Source organism: Fringilla coelebs (genome assembly GCF_963513975.1).
Source record: "Fringilla coelebs genome assembly, chromosome: 8".
In the NCBI taxonomy this organism is placed as follows: Eukaryota; Metazoa; Chordata; class Aves; order Passeriformes; family Fringillidae; genus Fringilla; species Fringilla coelebs.
This window is the reverse complement of record NC_140066.1, coordinates 23,459,394-23,472,045: the sequence shown is the minus strand read 5'-3', so window position 1 is coordinate 23,472,045 and position 12,652 is coordinate 23,459,394. Positions and strand designations below refer to the sequence as shown.

Genomic DNA, 12,652 nt, shown 5'->3' with positions numbered 1-12,652 from the left:
AGGGGCTCTGCTCTGCTCTGCCTGCTCCTTCCCCCCAGTCCCCCCATCCAGGCACGATGCCCTCCTGCTGGGTTACTCCAGGCTTGGGTTTGAACTTGTGCCTGGTGTCTCACGCAAAGCACAGACAGGGGGAACAAGAGGCACGGCCACACTGCAAACAAGCAGCTCACAGCCCTGTCCCCACCCAGCGACCACCAGCTCTCCCTGAGGAGGGGAAAAGCTTCACTCCATGTTCCCTGTTGGAGGGTACCATGGGTGCCATCACAGTGGCAGCTGGGACACATCAGGGCGGCTCAGTCTTGAGGAGTGCACGGCATTCCCTGCCCATCCTGCCCATCAGCCCCAGCCACATCCCTTCCCTTTGTTAAAATCCTCCTGCCCTCAGCCCAATCCTCTTATGCTCTCCCTCTCCCATTACAGCATCTTTAAATTAATGCCTGGCCAAGCGTGGGATAGAAGGAAATTAACCCTGGGGAGGAGGAGCAGTCTCTACAATGCCTCTTATCACCTAAAGCACTGTTCCTTCTCTTCTCCCACTCAATATGCAGGAGGGACACCAGATCTACCACAATCACAGCGAGCATCCCTCAAGCACAGGCTCTCAGCCCCCACAGCCCTGGGCTGGTGGGGTGGCAAGAGTCCCCTCTGGGCAGCCCTCTGCTTGGGAGGCTGCAAGGTTCCCAGGAGAGACCACAAGTTGTGCTTGGGTTTACACCAAAAAGGGCCAGCTGGGAACTCCATGGGAGCAGTTCCAGAGCTGCCTGCACCCTTGCTGGGACACTTTGGGGTCCCCAGGCTGGAGCAAGAAGTCAGGAGGGATTTGGATGCTGGTGGGAAGCACTTGTGACACCCACAGCATGGGGAGCTCAGAGGAGCTGGAGTGGGTAGGAGGCAGGGATGTGGCCACAACAAATACACACCCTGATCAATGCTGGGGACGCTTCTTGCCCGTGCCACTGTGGGGGAGCTGGAACACGTGCCTTTCAGAGGATCTGTGTGAGGCTGAGCAGACACCAAGGCCGTGACAAATAGGTCCATCCCCCCCAAATGGGATTCAGGCAAGACTTGACAGCTTTTGGAAAAATGCCTCATGGATCCAACCCCACTGCTGCCAGCACGCTGCAGCTATGGGACCAGCAGGATCCCATCAAGCTGCCCTCTCCCAGGGCAGTGGTGGCCAGGGCCAGGAATTGCTTGCCAGAGCAGCGCTCCCGCTGATCCTCTCCGTTATGCAACAAATTATTCCACTCGCATTAATGACTTTGCGGCAAAGGGGGAAATGACATGAATGATTCCTGGTGCCGGGAGTGACTCACTTTGCACGATGGAGGGGAAGCAAGCAGGGAGGGCGAGCTCAAGGGGAAATTTGTTTGGGTCAGCATGATCAGCAGAGGGCTGGGGATGGGCTCAGAAGATCAACTGCTAGAAGCAGAGTGAAGGGGAGAGAAAGAGGTGCTTAGGGGCAGATCCCACCACTCAGGAGAGGGCTGAGATGTCTCCAAGAGATGCTGGGATCAGTCATAACTACAGCATATTAGAACATCTGTTACTGTGCTGCCCAAGCCCCACACCTGTGCTGCGACCTCAGAACCTGGCACCAGCGGCTGTCCCTCCCCGCTCTAGGGTCTGATGAGACCTCAACCAAGTGCAGCCAGGGCTGGGGGTGCTGTACCACATCACTGAACCACCCAAATCCAGCATGCCCCCGGATAGTCCAGCAGGATGGCCCTTGAGGCAGCAGGGGGTGAGGGGACGGGGAAGGGGACCTGCCACATGGGCTGCACTACAGAGCCTGGCATCTGACCCAGTCCCTTCTCCCTCACCTCTGGAGACTTCACTAAATCACGCCATTAAAAATTATTGTATATTCCCTCCTGGAATAAATCAGAAGCTGTCAATGGGCAGTGCTGCCAGCCACCTCCTGGGGACACCAGAGACGTGGAGACACACCGGGGACTTCAACAACCCACTGCCCAGTAGCCCCAGGGGGACCCTTGCAGTGACAGAGGGCTGGGTGGATTATTGCCTTTAAACCCATTCAGGGGCTTTCTGTAAGCAATGCAATTTTAAAAAATTCAATCTAGGAAGAAGCGATTAACCAGAGGGGCCGGGAGCAATGGCTCGCCTGTCTAATCTCGTTAGCGAGCAGGCCGGTTCCCATCTCACCCCACCACTGCACGGGCTGCAGGAACTGCTGAAAGCACACGGATGGCTCTTCCCTGGCTCCTGACCAGGCTCCTGATGGGTGTGAGAGTTTTCTGGTGCCTCCCTGCATCCCACAGGGTTACACCTTCTCCATCTGGGTGAAGGAAACCCCTCTTCCCTGTGACTCTCATCCTGGCCAGACCATCACCAATGATACTCCATCCCTAAAAAGGACTTTTTGGTGTCCAGATGCATGGCTGGTAACAGGAAGAGGACAGGTAAGGGATTTGGTGCATCTCTGCTCTGCTGCTGAGGTCAGTGCCTGAAGCCAGGAGCAGGGTCCCACTTTCTGCCCCACAGGCTCAGTGACAGGCCAGGCCAGTCTCTCATGGTAGCATCTTGCCAAGAAGCCTGCCTTTGCTTCAGACTGTTGAGCCCTTCCCAGAAGGAATGTCACTGCCATAGGATGTGTCTCACGGGGACAACAAGACAGACCAGGGTGTCCAATCCCATCCAGTTCTCAAGTCTTTGCAGGGCAGAGCTAAGGCAGTAGATTTGTGCCACCACCCCACCTGCTGAGCTAGTCACTCCATCATTGTCCCTGACCTGCTCCCTAGAGAGGGACCACAGGTGAAGCTGTCCATCTCCACTGCCAGCCCCTTGGGGCTCTGAGTGTTCCCTGCCTGCCTACAGGCACTGCTGCTGCAGCATGGTCCCTGACAGACCTCTCTGTGAGCAGCCCCCCACACCTCCCTCGGATCAGGACAAAGCCATCTGCCCGTTCCAGGCCCAGCCCAGGGCCCTTTAAGCAGAGCAGGTTTGACTGCAGGCAGGGTGTGCAGTGCCCCTGCTGGCACAGGGCACAACCCCCAAAGCACTCACTGCGGATGAAGCTGGAGCAGGAATCAGGTGATCACACACGCTCAGAGTGGGGCTCCTGCTTGTATGTCCTGCAGACCTCAGGGTCGCCAGGCGCCCCATGTCCCCAGGTGGAGTGAGCAGGAGCAGCATGGATGGGACATTGACCTGCTTGCCCAGAGTCCCCAGCAGCAGTGACAGCACCAACTTGGGTTGGGAGACGTGCCAGCCCCTTAAAGAAAAGGGATCTCCAACCCAACAGGTTCAAAAGCGGAGTGCTTCCTGCCAAAATGGGGCTGGAGTCATCTGGAATTTGATGGAGCTGAGCCTCTGGGGCTGGAGAGGCGTGCAAGGCATGGACACAGAAGCGCATATGAATGGCAGTGAGTGCCTTCCCTGCCCAGCAGTGTCCATAGGTGACTTGCCCTGTCTGGACCACAGAGGAAACATTCAAGGAAGCCCAGGATCAGAGGCAGTGAAGGTGGCAGCCCTTCACATCCCCCATCTTTGTCAACTCTTGTTGAAGGCAGCAGTATCCTGCCCCCAGCTCCCTCCTGCAGGGCTCTGTCTCCAAACAAGCTAATTACTCTCACTGCTCCCCAGGGGCTGCACCACCCCTTTTCATTTGAAGAGGAAGACAAGTTTACTTAAGAGCCAGAAGCAGCCAGAGCCACAGCAGCTTGGGCACAGAGGACCTCAGTAAGGGCCTCCCACCCCACAGCCTGGCTGCCACAGAACAACTGCAAAGCCCTCAAGGGGAAGTATCGCTGGGAGCGGGGTCACTCGTCCCCTGTATCCTGCCACGCACCCCCATGCCATGGCATGCACCCAGCCCCAGCTGCCAGCAGAGCACTCTGGCATGGACAGGGGGTTGAACATGACCCCTGCACCCATCCGCAGACCCTGCCCCATGGAAAGGGGCTCCTCTGCCCCTTTGCTCCCACAGAAGCCGCTCACAACAACCCCAGCAGTTCACTTGCTCAGCAATAATCACCCTCAGAGTTCTACACCGTTAATGAAGGGCTGTGATTCCCCACCTCGAGGCAGAGCCCCTCACCATGGCATCAGACCACCCAGCTCAGCCCCCCCGGCGAGGGACAGGGAGATTCGTTTCACTAAGGGCTCATTTATCTGCGGCGTGATTAGAGAGCAGGGCTGGGATCCGGCGGCAGGAGAGCGATTTGCAGCAGATGGATTTATCATCTCCCAAGCACAGCAATTTGGCTTAAACAAAACCGAACCACTTCCCCTAATGAAAACATCACTAATGAGGAGTGAGGCAGAGGCAGCTCCATGAATGGGGTCTCTCCTGTCCTTCAGGGCTGGTGCGACCCACTGACATCCAGGCTGTTAATGCATGAAGCTCAAGTCCAGCTGGGACATATGGACCCAGTACAGCTGGGAGAAACCAGAGTTTGCTCCAGGGACCAAACCTCCTCATGTCCTGACTCCCAAAGCTCTGAGGGCAACTGGTGCCAGCACAACACACAGTATGAGAACAGCACCACCGAGTCGAGACACATTTTCCAGTTGTAACATGGCCAACAGTGAGGAAAAACTATGCCCAGACACAGACCTGGTGAAAGAGCCTGTGCATGGCCAGCCCTGTGCAGGAGGAGCTGTATCCCTTGGCCGAAGTTGCGACAACCCATGAATTATGCATCAGCATCTGTAGAGATCAGCTGTTTAACCGGCCCAACCAAATCCAGGAACTTCCTGTCAATTAATCCTGTGCCACCAATTCCCCATGGACCCCAACCTGCCTTTGCTTGCAGGGATGCAGCAGCGGCTGCCAAAACCTCAGCTCCAGCCTTTCCACCTGCGAAATCCAACCTGCCCGTGAGCAGTGGTACCCAGCAGCATCACCCACATGCTCCTTGCCCTATGTGTGGCTGGGAGCAGCATCCCTTCCGTCAGGGACCCTCGTGATCTCAGCAATGCCACAACGCCCCATGAGGGAGAAGTCATCAGCATCAGAGGACTGCAGACAAGCCAGGACAGCAAGAGGGAAGAGGAAGAGGGTACAGGTGCCAGAAGGAGGGAGACAGCAGACAGAGATGAGGCAGAGTCAGGCAGCAGTCCCATCACCCCGGGAAGGTGCAGCAGCCACCGAGGGCAAGGCGCTTTGGCACAGAGATGACCCATGGGAGCCCCTAACCCGGCACACGAGGGGGAGACCCTTCCCTACAGTACCCCACCTCCTGGGAGCTCAGGGACCTGGCTTGAGGGTCAGGGTCAGTGTGGCTTCCAGCCCAGCCTCACTGCCAGGCTGCAGGAGCAGAAAGGGCAAGCAGAGCAAGGTTGCATGGGGCAGCAGCAGGAGGGGAGGCAGGTTAGTGGGGGAGCAGGTGGATGGGCAACACACAGTTCCCATGGGTCAGACACCTAGGGGAAGGACACCGGTGGGAGTCACCCCTCCTGGGGGCTGCTGTTAGGAGGAGGGGACAACCCATGCTTAACAGTGACCAGAGGGATGCAGGTAGCTAGCCCTGCCAGACCCACAAGGACAGGTCTGTGCAGGGCTGTGCAGGGCTGTTCTCGAGAAAGCAACTGGGCAAGAGAAGGGCCTTTATTCTGGATGTGGGTGAGCTGGTTTTGGGCACAGTTTCTACCCCAGTCCCCCTCCTTGGGATCCATCCAGCACACAGGCACAGCACACAACCTGCCATGCACACTTGCAGCTGAGCTCCTGGCCAGCCCCTGCCTGCTCATGCCCTTGCTCCCACCCAATGATCCTGTCACTCCATCTTCCAGCTGCAGATCCCTGTGCTTCCCCCTACACACACTATTATTTGGGACAGGCTACCACTGACACCTCCTCCACACTCTGGGAAATAAATTATCCCCCATGCAGATGGAAGTCCTACGCCATGGCAAGCTGGTGGACATGTTCCCCCCACCTGGCTGATCACGGGCTGTGAGCAGACACGATGGAGCTGCTGGGTTTGCCCCTGGCACAGCCCTAGATCTGCCCATCACCTGGGACCCTCCTGCAGCACTGCCAGGACACAGCTCCTCAGCTTTATCCCATGGCAGAGACTGGAACCCCACTGCCACTGTTCTCCCACCAACCCGACTGGCCTGTTCTCCCTCTGATGTGTCTGTGGGGGACAGCTTGGCCCCACCTCTCCTTTCTTCCTGCCATGAGGAGAAATACCTCTGAAACACCCTCCCTCGAGGCAGGGAGGAGAGCTCAGCCAGATGCTGTGCTGCTGCTACGCTGCTGCCTAAGGCTTTCATCTCTCGGGGTGGGCTGCTAGAAGTGCTAGGAGTTGGGGACTCCCCATCCATCAGCTGTACCTCTGGAGACAGGAGGATCCCAAAGCTCTGCAGATGATCTCTATAGCAATTGCTCAGCCCTGCAAACGCTGCAGCTGCCTTTGGGGTGGAGCAAAGCAGTTGCTCAAGTGCCCAGATCTTGACAATTGGAGGAAAAAAGCAAGGGTGAAAAAGCAAGGGTGAAAAGTGAGCCTCCTAACCCTTTCTCGGGGACCCAGCAGCCCTGGAGATAAATCCCTCATTTTTCCAAAAGGCAGTTAGGGGCTTTGCCCCACCCCAGACAGCCTGGATACTGGCCCTGTGCTGGCACATGCTCTTCTGCTCACAGGATACAGCATGGCTGGGAGAGGTTTGTCCAATGGGGTAAGACAAGTTCCAGGCCACCCACCCTTGCTCCAAATCTGGAGCTAGGGCAGCTGTGACTCCCACACATCCCCATGGAGCATCAGGCGGGAGGGAAACCCTTCTCCAAGCTCACTCACCTCTCACACTGCCGGCATTCAGGGTCAGGGATGTGGTGCCTGCACTTCTCGGGACAAAGTGGCTCTGGATTCCCATTTCTTCTGCATGGAGAGCCATGGCCACAGCGGTCCTGAGACACTGGCTCTGGGCACTGCTTGCACACTAATTGCTCATGCCATTAGAGGCAGGAGGAATAATGTAATTTATGGATGGCTTTTATTTCTCGCTAGCGTCATCTAAATATCCCAGAAATGGACCAGTTTCATTTCCTGGTGGTGTAACCTAAACATTTTTCTCCTTAGCACCCAGGTGGGTGCCCAGCCTCAAGCTCAGCAGCCAGGCAGGCATGGCTGCTTCCTGCCCCATGCCACCACAGCAGGGTCAGCACAGGCAGGGTCCACCCTGGCTCACCCCAGCACAGCCTGTCTGTGTTTCCCCGGCACAGGAAGTGCTGCTGCTCTCCCCACTGCTCACACACAGGCAGCTCTCATTCACTCGGGCTCTCACACACACATCCACGTGCCCACGTAGCCAGGGCAGCTGGGCATCTCTGGAGACGCCGCAGGGAGTGGGGACTGTCACTGCACCCTCATTTTCAACAGCTTTTTGAATTTAAAAATGAGTGGACATCGTGGAGTGTACCTACCCTGAGCATGGATGGGGGTCCTGCTTCCTGTTTAGCCCCTCTCCTTCTGGAAGTGGGTGTTGCTAACCCTTCTCTGGGCATGCACAGATGGGAATCACATTGCTCTCACCCATGATTTCAGGCAGTGATGGGAGGCAGCAGGACTGACTGCTGTCCCTGTACACACTGGAGCTGCTGTGGGGCTGTTGCCTCTCCTGACACCAAATCATCTCTTGGTTAACAGCTCTTGCATGGCAGATGTCCTCTAAACTCTGACACATCCTGATGGATGGGGGTCTCCAAAGCTGCAGGAACACCCCAAACTGCTCCTGCTTGACCGACCCCAAGCAGAGCTGAGCTACCAAAGAGCAGGTGCCAGCAGCAACCCTGCCGTCTGCAGATGAAGCCCACCAGGCACTGCCAGCTTCACCCCAGGGCGTTGCTACAGCCCTGTGGAGGTCCCAGCTCCTCACCACATCTCCAGGGTATCAGGAGAGCCAAGACCAGGTTAGAAGGAGTAGGGTCAAGCTAGTAAACCCTCCCTAGAGTTAAGGTTGCATCCCCTTCCTGCCTGCATCACTTCCACACTTTCTGGGAGAAAGAAAGCTTTTCCTGCATAGGGGAGGTCAGCTTCAGTGCGTTCAGCCAGCTCAGGGGAAATCAGTGCCACTGGGACCAGCTCCCTCTCCTCCCTGGTGCTACTGCAGGCTCTGCCCTGGCAGGTCACTGACTTGGCAGAGATGGGAAATGAGTGACATGCCCTACAGGGCCTGTTTCCCACTCCGGGAAATGGGGCAGAGATTTCCACCCTTATTCCCCATGACTTCCCCAAAGCCCCATCCGTGAGGGCAGGGACTTGCATGGTGGTACAGCTCCACTCCATCCATGTTCTTGCTGCACAGCTGGCTCAGAGGTAAGCCCAGGCATAAAAGGTCTCAGTCTTGAAGAGACTGGAATTTATTTTTAACTTTGAGTTGATTTAAATCCATATGGACATTTTAAAGTTACCGGAGAAACCAAAAGTTGTGTGTGGGTTCCAAGTTCCTACACAGCTCAAAAATATCTTCCCTGCAGCACGTTTGGGCAGACAGTGAGCAGCACTTCCCATGTGTGGGGCTGTTCAGGAAAACAGAGCAGAGGTCCTGCTCTGCTACTACCACCTATTTGAAATTCAAGAGCAAATCCTGAAATCCACCCCAGACTTCATCAGGAAAAGCATCACGGGGACTCAGGGAAGCTGCCTGTGCCCGCACAACAGTGCCTGCGGCACAAGGACACCGAACCCCACCGGCTGAGGAAAGGTTCAGCTCCTTCAGGGTCCCAGAAGGCAGCTGGGAACTGCTGCCCCATTTCACAGCTGCTGCAACAGAGGCCCTGAAAGAGGACAGGATTTTGCCTGATCTGCGGAGAGCACGTGGGGAAGGAGGGGTGTTGTGAGCTCCAGCCCAGCTGCTTCCCTATCGGACAGTGGAAGATGAGGTGTGACGGATGGACAGATGTTTTGGGGTGTGGGATGCTCGGCAATTCCCTCATCGGGCAGAGGGTGAAGGGGAATACAACAGAGTCACAAATGGGTGGTCTGAATCCTCTCTGTCCCATAGATATCCCATCCAGGGGACATCTCAAGGGGTGCTCTAGGGGACACTGGGCGATGGGTGAAGGCACCGTGGTGGTGCTGGGGTTTTCTGAGTGGAGTGAGCCTGTCTTCCCTGGGGAACCTGCTGCTGGGATGCAGCTGTGCCACCCCAGGGTGCAGCGGGGGCCCAAGGCACGGCTGAGAGAGCCCAGCGCCAGACCCTGGTGTCCCGAGGGGCTTGGGCGTAACAGTGAGGGAGCGTGAACCTGGGGGCGGCCAAAAGCGATCCAAGCATTCCACCCCCCGCCCGGGGCCTTTTCCTTACCTCGGGACAGCCCCTGCACGCTGGGACCAGCCCTATCGCCCCCGGAGCACCCTCCCCCCGGGGGTCGGGACTGTTCCCCTGCTCCAGCGCCGGGGTCGAGGCCATTCCCCCTCTCCCCGAGCAAGGCGTGCGGCGAAGCGGAGCGGGCAGGGAGCGGGGCTGGAAGCGGGGCTGGAAGCGGCTGCCCGGGACCGCCCCGCGCCGTGTCCGAGCGGCTGCTGCACCTTCCCTGGCGGCGGCACTCACCCGTCAGCTGGTCGTAGGAGCCGTCCAGGTCGCGGGAGTCGGACAGGCTCTCCTTCCTGCCCTTGCTCCGCATCTTCCCGCCCCGCCGAGCGGCGGGGAGAACGGCGACGGGGCGCACGGGCTGCGCCGGCGGGCAGGGGCTGCCCGCGGCCGCCGCCTCCCCGCGCCCCGCCGCCCGCGCCGCTCAGCGCGGCAGCGCCAAGGGGCCGGCGGTGCCGGGAGCTCGGCACGGCTCGGCTCGGCACGGCTCGGCACGGCAGCAGGAGCGCGCAGCCGCCCCGGTCCCCGCCGCCGCCACCGCCGGGGCTGGGCACGGCCGCCCCCTCCCTCTCGTCCTTCCCCGCCTCTTCCCGGGAACCGCCAGCCCGGCCCCGCCGCCGCGGGGAAACTGAGGCACGGGCGGGGGGCGGAGAGCGGGGGCGCTCCCGAGAAGAGAGAGGCAGGGAGAGAGCTGCTCCAGACTGCACCGAGGTGCGGTCTCCGGCCGTTCGGGAAAGCCCCGGGCATCAGGCAGCGTGCAGGGACGGAAAAAGGGACAGAGATGGAGAAGGCGTGGGGCAGGAGGGGTGCAGACCCGCACAGCCCACTGCGGGCGAGCGATGGTCCCCCGAGCCCTGCGTGTCAGTGCACATGCCGGGCTGCGCCGTGGGACCCCCAGGAAGGGAAGCCCCAGCCCGGGCCGGTCCCGCGGGGCACCTCCGCCTGGGGGGAGAAGATGGATGAGAAGTCGGGTCCGAGACGGAGGGGATGGGCAGGGGTCAAGAGATGCAGGAGAGGTGTGGGGAGGGCGGCCAGGTCCCTCTGCCTGCAGCCAAGCACAGAAGCGGATCCCGCTGCCGTCCCCATCCCGAGCATGGCTTTCCATGCAAGGTTGGAGTCTTCAGCAAGATTTTACCCCCATCTCCTGCAGCCCCAGGGAAAGGGTGAAGCAGCTGCATACTCGGGGAGGCTTCCACAGGCACGGTGCTGCCAAGAGAGGAGCTCACAGCCCACCGGTACATCTGGCACTGGGAACTTGATGTCCCGCTGCTGCCCCTGGTTATTTGTTGCCATCTGTGCACGAAGCCATCCCCGAGGGATGCCGACTGTGCTGGAGAGGGGGCTTTTGTCATGCCACTGCCTGACTACTGACTGTTTGCACCATGACAGGGGTCCTGGGCATATCTCAGGGGCTTTCCAGCTCCCATCGCTTCCCAGAGCTCCTCCCTTAATTCTCTTACCCATGCAGAGACACAGTGGAGAGCAGGGACTGCGGGAGGAGGCAAAGCATCCCTCCTGATCCCTGTGTTAGCCCGGCACACGGGAGCCGCAGGGCAGAAGGGAATCCAGATCAGCGAGGAGGGAAGGCCGTGCTCACGAGGCAGCATGTTGTCAGCGTGCTTTGGTGTCAAGCCATGAAAGAAGCCGCCTTAGCGAGGCAGTGATGCTTAGCAACTGCCTGGATCTAAAAATAAGAGCCATTTAGCAAGGAAAACGCAGTGGAGAAATGCTCGGAGAACTAAACACATTCCCCCAGCCCTCCCTGTGGCCCGGCCAGTGCACGGAGCCTGCATGCACTGACTGCCCGGAGGGAAACTCCCAGGACAGCTCTGGCTGTGCCCCCTCCGCTTAGCCTGACAAGCAAAGCTGGAGCCTGGCCAGCCCACAGATCCCCCGCACTTCTGGGCTTGTCCATCCTGCTGCTCCCTGGCCTCCTCAACCTCCCTCCTCCAACCTCTCCACCACGTGCTTGCCCACATTTTCTTGGCCACCTTGGGGACCAGCAGTGTCCCAGGGAAGTAGGTTGGGAGCACTTGTGATCCATGCCCAAGCTCACCCACCAACTTCACCCTCCTCGGGGTCCATCCTGCTATGCATGTGGCAAGCCCAGCAGAGCTGCACAGGGAAGTTTTCACCTTCTGCCATCCCTGGTCCACTGGGAGGCAAACATGGCTATTTTTATCCTAGCTAAGTGCTCCTGTTCTAGCAGGCAGGCAAGAGATGCTTTGCCAGGCTGGGGAGAGGGGGGAAGCTGGGCAGTTTGGTGGGTACTGTAGGGGAGGATGGGACAGCCCCAGGCCCAGGCTAACATATCCCACCCCCCCCCCACAGTGTAGAAAAAGGGGGACACAACTCACTTGATCACTGCTTACAGCTCCTTTCCATAGCAGACATGAGGGCTGGGCATTCTGCCAGGATTCACAGCCTCTGAGCCTTTCTCTGCTTGGGAAAAATACAACATCCTCCCCTAAATGTTCCTCTGGGCACTGGCAGGTGGGGGTCTGCAGGTTGCCAGGGGAGGAGCAGCAGGGATGGGTCTGGTCTCTGCCCTCTTGTCCAGACCCAGACAGGTGCCCTGCTGTGGGTGCACTGGGTGCAGAGATGCCTCGGTGAGTGTGTCTGGACAGGGACAGGCACAGCAGCAAAGTCACCCCAGAATGCTGAGCATCCCTTGCAACATGTCTCAATCTCACCAGGACGTGCTGCAGATGCAAAAAGAGCGGGCCAGGCTGAGGAAAAATCACCTAAGCAGTGTCTGAGGCTTTAATCAAAGCGTGCCTTGTGCAGCCTGGCTGCTGCTGGCCACATCCACCACAAAAGCAATCAGCAGGTTCAGGATGGGCAGGAGCCAGCTGCAGGCAGGGCTGGTGGTCTGCACTGCGGAAGATGCCACTGGATTAACTATTTCCAGAGGATAGAAAGAGCTCTGTCAGCTCCTGAGAATCCAGATCCCAGTTACACGGGGTAACTGGGAGGAAGGGCCATGCTCTAGCTGCCCAACACATGGCACAGGCTCCACAGGCACAGCTAACCATGAAGCCCATACTCCAAGGGCCAGGGAAGTGTGGAGGGCAGGCAGCAGGTAGATGGATTGAGCCTGCTGGGGCAGGCAGGGGTCTGGTGGATGCACCCAGGTCCCCAAAACTCATCTCTGCAACAGCAGCAGAGAGCCATGAGAAAAACAGGGCCACGTAAACCAGCCCCAGGGCTTGGCACAGCCAGCAGAGGGGTGGGAGGAGTAGGAAACAGAGGGAGACAGGCTGGGGGGGCAAACGGTGCTGCCCCATGAGGTGCCCCAGGCAGTGTGGGGCAGGGTGTCCCTGGGACCCCTCAGACACCCTCACCATGGTGGAAATCACCCAGGCACTAGGCACGG

General features: G+C 58.7%; 1 protein-coding gene across 1 annotated transcript in view; it reads right to left on the bottom strand.

The window, feature by feature from the left end:
- KCNIP2 (potassium voltage-gated channel interacting protein 2) overlaps nucleotides 1-9,792 on the bottom strand; it is a 42,575-nt gene extending 32,783 nt beyond the window's left edge. The window contains exon 1 of the mRNA XM_084210105.1: nucleotides 9,517-9,792. Coding sequence (XP_084066231.1) covers nucleotides 9,517-9,589 — 73 coding nt within the window. The 5' untranslated portion in view covers nucleotides 9,590-9,792. The remainder of the gene's footprint in view (nucleotides 1-9,516) is intronic.
- Between the last annotated feature and the right edge of the window lie 2,860 nt (nucleotides 9,793-12,652).